Source organism: Teleopsis dalmanni, chromosome 2, assembly GCF_002237135.1.
Source record: "Teleopsis dalmanni isolate 2A chromosome 2, ASM223713v2, whole genome shotgun sequence".
In the NCBI taxonomy this organism is placed as follows: domain Eukaryota; kingdom Metazoa; phylum Arthropoda; class Insecta; order Diptera; family Diopsidae; genus Teleopsis; species Teleopsis dalmanni.
The window spans coordinates 64,589,056-64,605,115 of record NC_051847.1 but is presented as its reverse complement, the minus strand read 5'-3'; the positions used below and the strand labels follow the sequence as shown (position 1 = coordinate 64,605,115).

At 28.3% G+C, this 16,060-nt stretch overlaps 2 protein-coding genes across 5 annotated transcripts; both read left to right on the top strand.

Annotated features, from left to right (window-relative positions):
- Positions 1 to 647: 647 nt before the first annotated feature.
- LOC119682886 (23 kDa integral membrane protein-like) lies at positions 648 to 2,787 on the top strand. 4 transcript variants are annotated; one of them, XM_038096422.1, is made up of 6 exons: positions 648 to 736; positions 1,248 to 1,315; positions 1,454 to 1,563; positions 1,626 to 1,784; positions 2,418 to 2,606; positions 2,674 to 2,787. In XM_038096422.1, exons 2-6 carry the CDS (start codon positions 1,300 to 1,302, stop codon positions 2,755 to 2,757), a joined length of 558 nt encoding a protein of 185 aa, XP_037952350.1. In that variant the 5' UTR covers positions 648 to 736; positions 1,248 to 1,299; the 3' UTR covers positions 2,758 to 2,787. The 4 variants fall into 4 exon arrangements, with proteins under 4 accessions (XP_037952350.1, XP_037952348.1, XP_037952347.1 ...); XM_038096420.1 differs by having other exon boundaries at positions 1,409 to 1,563; XM_038096419.1 differs by having other exon boundaries at positions 686 to 736; positions 1,405 to 1,563.
- A 2,483-nt stretch (positions 2,788 to 5,270) lies between these two features.
- On the top strand, positions 5,271 to 14,655 carry LOC119682282 (protein late bloomer-like). Its single transcript, XM_038095686.1, has 5 exons — positions 5,271 to 5,632; positions 13,646 to 13,804; positions 13,886 to 14,041; positions 14,160 to 14,357; positions 14,424 to 14,655. Exons 1-5 carry the CDS (start codon positions 5,573 to 5,575, stop codon positions 14,493 to 14,495), a joined length of 645 nt encoding a protein of 214 aa, XP_037951614.1. The 5' UTR covers positions 5,271 to 5,572; the 3' UTR covers positions 14,496 to 14,655.
- The last annotated feature ends 1,405 nt before the right edge of the window (positions 14,656 to 16,060 follow it).

Genomic DNA, 16,060 nt, shown 5'->3' with positions numbered 1-16,060 from the left:
ATAGTAGTGTTTGAAGCTTTACTTAATTTGGTTATATATCAGCTTTCTGTTCTTAACATTTCATTGATTTATGAACATATATGCAACATGTGACAATAAACTCAGACTATATGCAAACTATGAAAATGAAGTTTTTCGAACTCGATTTCTTAAGTAATATACGTGGTTTTAATTAAATAAATTTACATTTTATATTAAAAAAAAACTTAATATGTTTATTTAAATAATTGAAAAATAAATTGTAGTAACGTTTTTATGACTATAAGCCATCGAACCGTAATACTCGTATTGAATCGAATTAACAGAAAACTGTAGACAGATGGTTAGAAATGTTACATTACTGTTAAGTGTAACAGACACTTAACATAGCTAAACATAGTTCAGTCTTGCTATTTTGATGGTTAGAAGATGAGTTTATATGAAGTGATCGAATAAATTATAAATTAAATTAAGATATGTAATATAATGCAAAAAATGAAAAGTAAAATTTGGTAAAATGTTTGAAAATAACATGAGATCTTTTGTTTTAAAATATATGTATCATATATTTGTTTTTGTTTAAATCTTATCAACTGGGCAAATTGTGTCAAAATATATTGAAAAAGTTAACAAAAACAACATTTTATTATATGAGACAAATTAGAAAAATTTAATAAGAATTAATATCAATTAATTTCAGTCGAGCGGATTATTAGAACAAAATGAATAATACATCGTACGAAGATGTGAGATAATAGTTAAGTATTAAATTACTAATCACACTTTTTAGTTAATTCGTTTATATATTTATTTATTAATTTGTTTGTGAGCTTTCACAATAAATATATGAATATTAAAGAAATCTCGTCATAAAATTTATTCCTTTAACTAAGTCCTTTTTGAAATATTCTGGAATTGTATTGCTTTTGAAAACTAAAATCTGAATAATTATTTATAATTTCAACATTCCAAAAGTCTAAATTTAAGATAAAAATATCTTAAAAACAAAATTATTTTCGAAATCTGTCGATGATGTCTTGGTGTTCATTTTGCACCCTGTTGCTGGTGGTGCCTGGACCAGAAGCTCCTTGCTTGTCTATTGTTATGGTACTGATTTACACTTAAAACATGTATCCTTAAGAAAGACATGCTTCTTACCACCGTGAAGACAATTTTAATATTTTTTATTTAAATTTACTGTTTTATTATATATTTATTTATTGTTTCAACATATAATTATATTTTAAATGATTTCTTTTTATTTCTAGTCAGTAAAATGAAGCTGCTGTATGTTCTTAAAAAGGTTTTCATTTTCATAATATGTATTTCAATGGCTGTAAGTAATTATAAATGCAATATATACACACACATGTATATATATATATATGCATATATATATAAGTATATAATTACAATATATCCTAGACAGCTGGATTTTGCTTATTGTCGATGGCTATTTTATGTGCACTTTCAGCTCCAAAGAATTATCTCAATTTTTTAAATGTTGTGGGATTTTTTATTTTGGTTATGACAACCATTGGAGCTTATGGTATGTTCCAAGAACACATTTACTTTTTGATATCTGTGAGTTAATCATATTATATATTTTCACTATAATATCACCAAATAGTTTGATTTATTTCTAGTTTAGCACTTTCGGAATAATGGTACTAATTTTACAAGTCCTTGGCATTTGTTATGCCAGTGAAGAGGACGAAGTTGAGAAGATTGCTTATAATCACGTAGAAGACATGTGGAATACACAGTTAATAGTTGATGGTTATATGGATGAAATGCAGTGGAATGTATGTAAATTTATTTGTAATTTGTTGAAAGAAATTGAAATACCGAATTATTTTAATTCCGCAAATACAATAATTTTGAATTTATCCTAGTTATATTTTCATTTTCTAATGATTATCACAGAAAACTGAATTCGGATATTTTATAAAAAGAAGAAAAGAATAAATATTTCTTTTTTCGTAAAAAAAATATAGCAATCATAATTCTTACAAAGTGACCTCCAAGGAGTTATTACAGTTAGTATAATATTTTTGTTAGGACATATCCTTAAGATGACTTTATGTTATATCATAGACCTTCTATTTCAATTTAATAGGTTTATTAAAATTGATTTGGGAAAGTAAACACTTAAAAGAACATTACTCATCTTTTCAGAACTACTAACTGTGCTAGATTGTATAAACCGTTTAACTTTTTCAATTATTAAAAATCTTGATAAAAAAATAAAAAAATAAAAAAATAAAATAAAAAAAGATATTGAATTTGCTTATTTTCTGCTAAAACAATAATATACGATTATACATTCCATCACGTATGATATTACGTCACATATTTTTTAATAATATTTATTGATTTCAAAATACATATATATAAATTTTTAGTATTAACTTAAATATAAAATAAATTTCTTTCAGTTTCATTGTTGCGGTAAAAATGGCCCACATGACTACATTGAAATATTACGTGAAATACCGGGATCATGTCAAACTGGGAAAGGAAAATCATCTCATTATGAAACGGGGTGTCGAAAAGCAGTCAATGAAACATATAGATCATATTTTAAATACCTTTTATTATCCGAACATTTAAGTTTAATAGCAAACGTAACTATATTCGCTAAATATTTATATTTGAGTTCCTAATAAATAAATTTCTCTTCTGCTTTCTTAGACAATTGGGTGGATTGTAGGTACAGTAATATTAGTTGTGCTTCTCTGTAGACAATATCGCCGTAATGCAGTCGAAGAAACTTAATTTCTAATGCGATGAATACTATAAATATATGTACAAATAAAGTTAATTCATTTATGATAATTGAATTAATATAAAAAATTTAATTATTTAATTACTTAATTATTTGATAATATTAAATATTAAAAATGTAATTCTTCGTTAAGTTTAAATTAAAGATTGAAGAAATGAGTATCAATATGCGTGTGTTACTCATACGCCACCAAATTGTTAAGACACAAATATGCTTGGGAAATGATGAATTTTAAATGGGAAACGGTTCTTGAAAAATTTTAAATTGTAAACGTTGCATTTGAGCTAAAGGTTTGAAAGGCTCATACATTTTTTAAATTGACAAAGTTATAATTTAAACCTTCAATTTTAAGAGCAGCAGTTACACGATAGTCAATTTTTTTACGAAGTGAAATAGAATATTTGGATTTGGAAGGTATTGGTTTCAATAGCATGGCGCCAAAAGCCACACACCACGTCATGTTTTGGGTTTGTTGGGCAAAAAACTTCCCGGATGTGTAAGCGTACGTTTTGATGATCTCAATTGACCATTAAGTACATGCGATTTATGATTAATAAACTTTTATGCTTAGATTATATAAATCTTTGCATTTATGTGGACTGTCTTCAAACTCTCAACAGTTTAAAAACGAATATCCATCAAATTATGACTGAGCTTTTTCCAGTGAGAAAATTACCTCAAGAACATACACTACTGTGATTTAGTTTTTGGCGTAATAAATATTAAAATGACGTTATATTTTATACCTAATGACAAATCTCAAACAATGTATTGATATAAAACTTGCTTGAAATCTTGATCTTAAGTCTGTTCTATTTACGTTAACTCTCAGAAGCACAAGCATTCTATACTTATTATTTTACAAAATACAATATTTGTTCATTTGAAGTAGTTATGTCAATCCAGACTTTATCAAGAGCCAGTAATTTGTTATGTTATCTCTAACAAAACCTACATTTGTATATTACATATAACCGACTTGCTGACATCACTCTGATCTAGGTTCCTGGACATAGTAGACTTGAAGAACACAAATAATCAGACGGTTTGGCACGCCTTAGTGCGTACCTAGATGTATTCAAATGGGTATGAGCTTATTTTCGCTTAGAGACCGTACTTATCTTTACTTTCTTCAACTTGCCCATAAAAAAAAGAAGACACTTAGTTTATGTGTTACTTCTAGATTGACAAGGCTTTCATACAAAGCTTTGTAAAACTTATTTAAAGGGACCACGTGAATACTACAAGTCTTCCTGCAGTTCTCTCTTGTCACTGGTGTATAGAAACACAAGTAGAGAAACTGCGTATTAATGCTCATTGTAGAACTTGTGGAAACTTGTAGAAACAATCAGTCATTTCCGCTGTGTCTGCCCGCCACGGGCATCCAGAAGGTCCAAAAGATTTTTGAAGAAACACTACGCTGACAGTTTGTTCTTTGGTTAGAATTAAAGATCTATTCAATGATCTAAATTCGACGGGATGAGTTTAGTTTTTATCTTTTTATATCTTAAGGTTTCTTGCGAGAAAAGTGGTAGTAAAACGTCTAACCTGCCACCGCAACCATTCAAACAACCGAAACGAGCAACTTGAAATCGTCAGTTGTCAGTCATAATTCGTTCTTTTATTGATTCCCTATTGTTTTTTTTTTTTTATTAATGTGCTGTGGTTTATTATTGTTGTTGCTTTTAATTACTCGTTCTTGCATATTCACATTTATGTAGTTAAGATTTTTCTCAATGAAACCCACACGAAGCAGCGACACGCAACGAACGCTAGCATATTCGGCCACACATTTAACGAGTAAAAAGCGATGATGATGATGACGCTGACGCTGACATAAAGTTATGAGTAATTATGACGTAAGTATACAAATCTACAAATATTAAATTAAATGTTGACATAAACAAACAAACTGACAATCTAACAATCTAACAACCTAACAACCTAACAAGCATACAAGCCCACATTTTCTAAACGATAGTTTCGCGGTTTTTCAAACGTAAAAATACTGGTTTCTTTTTTTCCCGCGTTGTGGCATATTTGTAACAACAATACTCAACACTCACACATGCACACGAGCACACCGCAAGCACAAACGCACACACTCAAAACTATAAATCAGATTTATATTGCTAGATTGTTTATGGGCAAAGTAATCATTTAATTGTAATGCGCTTAGAAATAATTTCAAAAACATCTGGCAGAGTATGAACGAGTGCTGAACTTTTTCCAGCTTTGCTTTCGAAATGATTTCATACGTTGTACTTCTTATTAGAAAAAAATTATAAAAAAAAAAAAAAAGAAAGAATCTAAATGAAAAAAAAAAATACAGCAAAATAAACAATACGTAGTTTCATACAAAATAGATTTGATACACACATATGCCTGCCTTGGCTGTGCGGCTGTGTGTCTGTCTGTCTGTTTGTCAGTCTATCTGCCTGGCTTTGCTTATATGAATTTTACACTCGCACAATATTTTTTGAGCTAATGCAAATATTGCTTTGTTGGTGTCAAGATATTTAGTTTGTTCGTGACCGTGGCCATTAAAAGTTGTGCATGTTTTCAGTTTGGAACTCAAATTCAATCTATTTGCGTCTATAGATTTTAGCTTTTAGTTTTTGAAGTTTCCGGGCTAAAGTACGCGCTCTCTAACTCAAGTGGTGTATATGAAATATCTATTAAAAATTTATCTCGTCGTGCTTCGGTGCATTTTGAAACACATTTCAGACCAAAAGTTAAATAATTTTACATAAAATTAAGTAAAGTGTTAAGGTTTCGTATACGGAGTCAAAACTATAGTACAAAATGGGTTGCGCAACCGGTACATTGAAAGTCACTCTATGCATACTCAATATCCTGTCCACGGTAAGTTATTAAAAACCATAAAAAATTAATCATTTAAATAATTAAGAACAGAAATTTTTAGATTAATATATAAAATTATAAATGATGTGATAATATTAAATCAGATCAATCAGTTTATTGGTTTAGCAAATAAATTTTTCATTATATGGAAATCTGTCTGAGCTAAATGTATGTAATAAATATTTATAGGCTTTATAAATATTTTTATTTACTAATTTACTGATTAATTAGTACAAATTATTAATACAAACTACCTGCTAGTATATAATATTTATTTTTAATATTTACACATGTTTCCAGTACTAATGTTAGCAAGTTAATATATTCAAGTACACATACTTCTAATCATATGGATCCACCATTACCTAAAATGCAATTAGTAGTGTAGTGAAAAAGTACAGAGACTGATTAGCCTGCATATTTTACGAACCATAAGTATTGCATTTAAAGAATACTTAAATAGTATTGCATCACTTAACGCTTTCGGTGTCTAAGTCGTGAAAATCAGCTAACTATAAACACTTTAAAATTTTAAATATGATTAAAAAAATGATCACGACTTGGTCAATGTTGATTTTGAGTCAATTACATATCACATGACACAAACTTTAGATCTTACAAATAGAAATCCTAATTCGATTAAAAAGTATAATAGCAGTTTGATCAATCTTGATTTGCGTTCACCCACACTGCAGTGGCTTATCCAATCTTGATTTAGGATCAATTATATTACACCACTCCTGGATCCTACAAACAGAATTCCTAGGCTTTACTTAGATATGACTGATTCCGATACTTCAATACATACTGTGATGTCTGTATGGTTTAGTAACATAAATAGAGTAAACTCAGATTTGCAATAATAAATAGGTTATGGACTTGTACCAAAAACTATGAGATCGGTAGAACACTGAAACCTATATTAGATAAGAAAAGAACTAGAGATTTTTTGGACTTTAGCAAACTTTCAGTTTGAATTATGTCTTATATTGAGGTTTTTCGAGTTAGTGCAACTGGGCACTTTTACTCTTTCTTAGCTAGGGAGTTTCTATAGAGTCCCTCCTTTCTGTTTGACTAATTTATGTGTCTTCCAGTTTGTGTGCTTACTAAACTGTTAATGGGGCAGTGTACTATTGCGCCAATATCTAAGCGATATTGTATTCCAACGAGTGGTGTTCCCATGATGGTGTGGAATCGATTAGTTTTTCTTTAAGATTACAGATTGAGTAACTTTATTATCTAATAGATTATTTCTTCCTCAATGCGGAAGATATAGCGAGGGTTGACTTATCGGATTTTCTTAAGTTCAACTAGAAGACCAAATGGTTTAACAAAGAATCCACATATTTGCCTAGTCAGTTGTTATAATATTCCATCAAGAAAAAAATTATATTAAACTGCGACATTTATTTAGAAAATAATATATATATAATAAGTAAAATTATGTATATATAAGTTCGCGAAAAGGATTCCAAAATCTAACGCATTATAGGTAAAAAATAAACTGATATAGTTATTAACATAATATTTTAGATTTGGAGAGCAAGAAGTATATTAACAATCGTTTCTGAATTTCAAACTAATTACTTTATATTTAGATATATTCTATATACTATATAGTATAAACATATATTCTGTTAAGATGTTTTTGCAGAAAGACTTGTCGGGGGGTATTTTCGGAACTCAGTATGTAACAATCAATTATTTCTGCTAAATTCAAAAAAAAATTTAGTTGTTTTTGTTATTTTCGTTACGTCTATGGTAAACAGTACATCCACTACAGCAGAAATGAATAATAATATATTTTTAATTAAAATTACTGCAGAGGCAAGTACATTTCTAGATTTTAAACCAAAGTAATAGTACTCAGTACCAGTATTCGTTATTTAGAACTTTTCTTTTATGGTATTGATGGCCTAGAGATTCTCCAGTTTGATTTAATTTGAAAGACAGCAATCTATAATCCATTTCAAATACTAGTTTCATTATTTTCAATAACTCAATTTCATGTCATCGTTTAATTCCAATATAGCTTGGAAATCTAAATAAACATTTACAATAAATGTATCCATGAATCCATTTGTGGAATAGGTTTTAGTTATTGATTAACGAAAAATTCAACTTTAATATTAAATAATATTTTAGAAGTATTTGGGAATGATTTATTGTGTTTCTAATCTTTAGTAGCTGAATAATATTAATATTTTTGAATTTCTCGTCCCCCTTATCTATCACAGTGACTTTAACAAATCACCACGAAAGTATGTTTTTACATAAATAGTTTTGTCAAAAATATATATTGTATTTATAGTTACCCTAAATATCTCCCACTTTGAAACGACAAAAGAAATGTTGTCACCTGCGTTGCATATGTAGACGATCAATATATATATATATATAAATATATTTGTACTAGATTATTTACTTTTTCCATTAAGTTGCCTAAATATTTCCATTCCTTTTATTTAAGTGGATGCGCGTATTAATCTTGTACACAAAACTCAGGAATTTTTGTATAGAAGAAAAGGAAAATATATGTTGTAATACGGTTGTAAAAGAAAAATATCATCCACATGTTGTATGATACGAAAAACAAATAAAGTTTCACAAAATCAAATCTATATCAAAGAATCGGTAACCACTTAAAAAAAATATATATAATTTAATCATAAATATAAATTTAATCATAAACAAAATTAAGAAAAATCTTGATGTTTTATAGTGTGTAGGTTATACATATTCCATATTCTTACTAAGAGTAAGTATACAGGGTAAGTAAAGCGTTCTTGCGATATTTACTGCACATTATTTGTAACTATAATCTGTAACTATAAATATTGGAAATGGATTTTAGTTCCATTTTGGGATGACTTATTAGACATTCAGCTCGATAGTAAAATCGATTGGCATGTATGTCACGCTGGCATGGTGATCAAAAATCTAACAAATGAATAACCAACCTATTTGTGTCAATATCTCAAGGGCTTTAAATTCCCCATCGTTTTCTATACTTATAGAGAAAGAAGGTTCTCTAGTTGTTTCATCACAGCAACATATTTCAGAACTTAAAAGCGGAAATATGAAATGTTGTCTAAAACTTCTAGAAAGCTTACTTCGTATATTTCTATTTTACTGAGAGATGACACATTATCCATAAAACTTATTTTCTTTGAAAACTTCAAAGTCATTATCATCGACGATGAGGTCAAAGGAACAAATGCTTTTATTTTTAAATTGGGGCGACAAATGTGGTTAAAAGATAGGTGGAAATAAACTATAGAACAGTGATAGGAATAAGTGGCACTAGATTAAAAACATCAATTGAAATAAGTATCTACTCAAATGCCATTGAAATATGTGCGAAGGAATGTTTTCGTAGGAAGATGAACGGAACCCACAATAAAAGATAGCATTAAAAGCCTTTCAGGCAGCAGCAATAATCGCGAAAAATGGTAAATGGTTGCCTAACTCTTCTTAATATATTAAAGAACTTTAATACTACAGTGTTAAAATGGGTTCCAGAGCATAAGAACCATGAATATGTTGATTGCCTAGCCAAGAGTCGAGCACATATTTACTTAATTTTTCAAGAGCTTTTCTGTGGACTCACATAAAGTCACGGAAGTGCACACATGAGGAAATGAGAGGGCGTATGTGCAGACCACTAACTTAACAGTGTAACGATTTTTCTTCCCGAAGAAGAAAGTATCTAATGCTTTCTCCAAGCACGGCAAACTTAGGAATATTATCTGGTTAGATTACAGCTCATTGCAACCTGCGTTATCACTTAAATAATTTGTTTGATACACTGATGCTTGTCGTTTTTGTGAAATGGACATCAAAATAATTGAGCATCTATTTGTGGATGTCCACCTATTGGCTTCACCATTTAGTTGGTCTTGTAATATAAAAATATGGCCTACATGTATAGTGTTAAGAATCAAAATATGGACAAAAGATATATTTAGATCGCATGGGATCTTGTTTTCAACTCTTAAACCAAAGTATCATTTCCAAACAAGGCGAAACGTTCGCAAAAAATACCCTGTATAACAAAATTATTATATATAAAAATACTAATGAAACTCATCATTACAAATAGAGAATTAAGTTATTTAATTTTTCAGTTCATTAATTTTTCAAATCACTAAGAAAAAACTTCTACTTAAGATTGCCGTGCGAGTGTGTGAATCCAAATAATTTTCTATTAAAAAATTAGCATTTTTGCAAGTATGGTAAATATGGTAGTTTGCGAGCAATTACCATTGCCATTACCATTACCTCAACCACATGAGCTATGTGTGGTGCTATTACTGCCGAGTAGAGACAATGGAAAGGCAATAAAAAAGGTACGGGTGCCTTTGTGCTACCATTTTTCAGTACTTACCTTGCAGATGATATCATCTTTAAAATGAGTACTGCTTATATTACTCAGTGTTTTATGCTTTCATTCTTGTGGTAAATTACATATTACTTTTTTATTTTTTCATTTAATATAATTAAATTAAATATGCTTTTATATGTTTGTATCTACGTATATATGGTAGTATATCTGTTGAAATGTGCGTTAGCCTATCAAATAACAACTGTCATTGGCCTTGGCAATAAGCGATGTAGTTACCATGTGTTAGAGATACCTTGGATTGCTATCTGAATAGGATCACATATCAATTTGTAAAGATTAGGGAAGTCTTCTGCATATTTACGAGTATTTTAGTGAACAATCAATGAATTTCGAATTTAAATCAAAAAGTGATTAAAATTTAACTAAATTGTTTTTACGCTTAGTAACAGAAACATGAATTTTATTAGACTTTTTTTATTACTCAGCTTTAAATTAAAAACTTGCTCGTTAATATAATTAAATTATATTTTATTATTTTTTTATTATTCTGTGTGGTTTAATAAATACCACACTACTATGTTTTATATAGTACCAAAATATTAAAAGCAAATTAAAACTAATGTAAAATATATAAAAATATTTAAATAATATGTATATTCAAAAGCCTTTAAGAATGTAGAAAAATAATTTTTTTAAGTACATATTTGATCTTTCAATAGGTCTTTTTGTGGCTTACTGGCGGGCAGATTCGTAGCCTAACCAAAGCTTGAGCGTGTTAGTTTACAATTAACAAAATAAGTTTAAATAATTTTTTCCAACGGCCGACTTCACTGCTTTGTAAAAATAAAAAGAAATAAATACCTTGAATTTTGCCAAGAAAAAATCCATCTTATAACTGTTTAAATATCAAGATATATAGAACTTAAATGATTTAATAATACTCATTGAAAGATATTACTTATATATTATTTTTTTTTATAAATATATCACTGTTTCGGGTATTCTATTTCCTATTCTATTATAATATATTTGTAACACATGTACATGTAAGACTAAATAAAAATACAGACGTAATATTAAGTATTTGTTACTATTATTATTTTAATAATAATATATACATTATTTATTTTTATCTTTGTTTTAACAAAATAATTCCTGCGAACCTTCTATGCAACATAAATTATTTTATTGTAAAAAAATTGACTAAAGTAGCAGGTTTTTATTCGCCACGTATATTTCTGAGGTTTTTTTTATTCAAAATTAGCAAACTATTGAAAGATTTTTAACATGAGAATAACATAAGACACCGCTTAGACTCATTTTTATACCCTACATGCATAACTTCTAAATCCAACATTTACTATATACTTTAGCAAAATACTTTAGTAAAACAATAGAGAATATCTAAAGAACATTTAATCCATATACTGTCTTAAACAGCTAGGTAAGATTCATCAATACAGCTATTTTTGATTGATTGATGTATTAATGAAATGCTATATACTCGTACATTGGAATGTTCATTTTATATATACATTATCAGCTCGATAATATTGTTCGATATAGTCATTTATTTTAACTTGTCATCTGAAATGATACTCGGTATTTAATAAGAGTGAACTTTGTTTAGAACCACCAAAATTTTATCACTATAATAAGACGAGATTTAAAGATTGCAAGTTAATTAGTTTTTGATCATGGTACCCCATGCCATATAAGATTTCGTTTATAACAAAGGATAATGTAAAATTCTATGCTAATCATTTCAGACACAGTATATGAGACCGTTGTATTACTCTTCTGATATGACAACATTTTTTTGTCAATGTGCCATTGTAGTTTTGATTTGTTAAGTATCCAAATTCATGTTATACACCATTATTGAATACTGAAAGGGCTAAGATTTGAATATATCTAATAGATTTATTAATTAGGTTATAATTTATTTACCTTCAACAAATTATTAATTATATTAATCTCGTCTCCAGATTTAATAATATAAATAATTTTATTTGTAATTTTAATCTTTTTTTTCTTTAAATACAATCGTTATATTGTATGAACTCTTAATTTTAATGTAAGTTCTGATGGACTACTAACTAAGTAATCATGTAGGGTATCAAAGCTTTAGCAAAGCCAGAACAAAATTTTTTTCTTGTTTCTAGAAGATTTCGTATAATTAATTTAAAATTTTTTGATTATTCTTCATTTATAATTTTTACTCAATATTAACTTTTTTATTATGCAAATCACTAATATTTATTAATATTAATTCTTTAATACTTAATAAATTATCCATTGATAAATTCAAATTTTTTTATATATTCATGTAATTAATAATATAAAATAAAATAAATTACAGGGTGCTTTATTTTAAGATATAAAAAATTTAAAGCATATTTTACAATATAATGGTGGATCTATTCCTGAAATATAGTTTTTTCAAATGTTTATAATGCGTGTTTTTAAACCAGAATAAAGTTGAATCCAAATCCTGGTTGTCATAGTCTAGTTGACACGCACTGTAATATCTGAGTAGCTACTTTCAGAGATAAAAATTATGAAAACATGTTTAAAGTTTACTTTCGCTGTTAATTGCGTAGAGTAGTTCTTTAAGACCTATATATGGAATGTCCGTTCCCCAATGAAATATTTGACTAAGCCTGAACATTGTAAAATATTTTTTTATTGTCTCTTCTTCTTCTTCTTTGTTGATGGTTTTAAAATTTTGGTTATAATAATTCTATGTCAATTTTTTGGTCTGTATACTTAGCGACCAATGAATGATCTGTCAAAACGAAACCAATAGATATTATTAGAAGATTCAAATATTTCATTGGAGATTTTATGAGTTTGACTTATTATTCTGATTTAGTATTTGGATTTAGAGAACTATTTCTTTCATTGGTACTACTTAACCGGCTTCTAGTTTTCTCTCAAATCTCTATAGATTTTGAATGGCACGTTTGTTGTGAAGTAAGTGTTTCTTTCTTAAACAAGAAACAACAAGAAAGGTAGAATCACATTTCTTTATCAATTAATTATTTGCCCTTTAAGCAGTTCTTTGACATTCTTTTTTTGATTATTACGTTCTTTTTAAAATGATTCTAACTCATTTAGTCTGTGGTTTGAACACTGCTAAGATCTGTTCGATGACTCAGTTTTCATGAGTAGGTTTTGTGTAAGTGATATCTGTAAACTATTTATTTTTCTATATGTATAATAAATTTGTATAAATATAAATGATATAATGTCTTACTGAGATGAGTTTATTACATTTCCATATAAATACGTTTAATTTATAATCGAATTATACTGTATGCTTATAGATAATTTATGATGCAACTAGGCTTACCAAATGAAAGACCACTAAACTCTGGTTTCCTCCCACAAATAAATAGCAGTCATTGTCTTAAAAAGTATTTAATAATAAGTTTATGCATTTTAATGAATTATTAATGATACGTATTGAATCATTTTTTAAATTAGTAAGTGATCGAAGTGATCATACTTAATACAATAGTTTCTGTAGACGCGGAAGTAATTAATACTGTACACAATATATTAGATAATTTAGTGATACATTAGATAATTTCGTGATTAATCAAGTTTTCTTTATTTATAAAGTAATTTATTGAAAAAATAATTAACATTCTTTCATTTTTCAGATTCTTGGCATATATGTCATATTATTTGGAGCGCTCGGTTGGGGCGCTATGCCACAAATATATGCTATTGGCATCATTGCTTTAGGGCTCGTGCTAGTTTTAATATCATTTTTCGGTTGTTTTGGAACACTGCGTGAGTCTCCACGTATTCTATGGACAGTAAGTTAGAATATCACCTTAATATATCCATACATATATAAATATATAGTATATTCATTTAATAATATACATTTCCTTTAGTATATAGTCTTTTTACTGATACTACTGATTCTGGTCGTTGTTTTTATGCTAATAAGTAAACCGGATGTATTTAAGAAATATGCATTAGAAGGTGTGGAATATCACTGGAAAAAGGAATTGAAAAAATCAGGAGCTATGGATACCATTCAAACCACAGTAAGTTTGACCATTTTTGTAAGGGTTTATCAAAACAAGTACTTATAATAATGCTTACATTCTCATAATTCCATATAAAATTTATTTAAGAATAAAAAATTATTTCCGTTAATTTCAGTATTCCTGTTGTGGTCGTAATTCTCCAGAGGATTATATTACTATACAACGTTTACCTCCTGCTAGCTGCTGTGTAGATCATAATTGTATAAATCCGTTGAATCTTTATATTACCGGTTGTTTAGCAAAAGTGGAGAACTCATTCTCCGATGAAGAGATTATAATGAAATACAATGAATGGGGATTGATTGGATTTGATGTAAATATTATAAAATTTCTGAAATTTTTTGGAAGAATATATTTATCAAAATGTTTTTTTTTACAGATTATAATTTTGGTTATAGCAACTGTATTAGCTATACATTACACAAATCGGCGAAGGAGATATAGTTATTAATATTAGATTTATTGGACTTAAGTTATCTTAAAGTTTGTAAATCTTTTTTTAAAATAATTTTAGTATAATTTACTTTTAGAAATAAATTATTTATTTATTTTATTTAATTTTATTATATTTAATAATAATATTTTATACTTGTCACTTGTACCTTTCAAAAAACTCGAATAAATATTACAGGAATGTCCAAATAAAAAAAATATTTGTATTTGATTTGAATTTAAATTATATTAAAAGATGCTTGACTTAACAAGCTAGTTTCTTTATTAAGTTATCATGAAAAGGAAAGGATTAAATTTGTTCTAGAATAAAGGTTATTCTCTGATTCTTTGACTCTTTGACTAAACAGACACTTCCCTCCGAAGTAGCATTGAACTGAGATTACTGGTAACCTACATGTCCATATATCTTGATTTGTGTTACCATTTGAGAGAAAATACTCTCTATAAAGTGAAAAATTGTCGTTTTTATCTGGAATGGAAAGTGATTTCAAGTCACATTCTCTGTAACTGTCCGACTTTGCTCTTGATTAGGAGAAAGATAGTAAAGTTCCTGACCCTATTATTCTTTAACGAGTGACATTCACCCACAGATATCTTGCTTAAGTGGTTTCTTTGCGGTTAGTTCTAACACAAAAAACATTGATTGAAGTGCTTTACTCTACTCTATCGCATTCAATATGTAGTAAGTAAAATTTTTCATATTTTGTATAAATAGACTAGGGGTGGCACTGTCCCCTACAGCTTTGCTTATCAATCCCCGTTATATTCAACAATAAATTTGTGCTCTTAACAGTCTCTAACTTAAATTTTCGATACATTTTGAAGCATTAATATGAGTTTTACGTTTTTCATGCGATTTTAGTGTTTATGAACGACGATCTTCTTTTCTTTCAGTATCAGTAAAATTGAGACGTCAATGGCCTATTATTTATTTTGTTATTTTATAAATGTACGAAGGCACGGAAACACTGCAGTGCGTTCAGATATTACTTTTTCTAAAATAGATATGTACTCGAATTCATATTACCTAATAAGTGCATTACAAATGATGTCAGCCTAGAAATGCACTCTTCCCAATCAGTCTTCCCCACGGTTGCCACTTATGGTACTTTAGTACCAAAATTGGTACTTTTTTTTCCGTTTGGTACTCTGGTACTCATGTTCAAAAAATGGTACATTTTCGGCGACCCAACTTTATTGTGGATATTGTATTGTTTTATACTTTTTGTACATTTTTTATAAATTGTATTTTCTTATAAAAAGACAATAGAAAAATTTTGGACCTTTTTTTACAGAAATGGTACCTTTTTAAACCAATTTTGGTACAGAAAAAAATTTTCAAGTGGCAACCGTGCTCTTCCCAATAGGCTAACTCAATCTTTGGGCTAAGGAAGCAATTGAGTAATAAAGCACTCTCTTGGCACACAAAAATTATGCTCTTCAAGTCTCTTGGTATGACTGTCCTACTATATAGTGTAGTAGCTTCAAAAATAACTCATAGATAATGCTTTGGAAGGTCTTTAGTCTCGTACACGTTGGTAATAAGTATCGAACTAGAAGGAA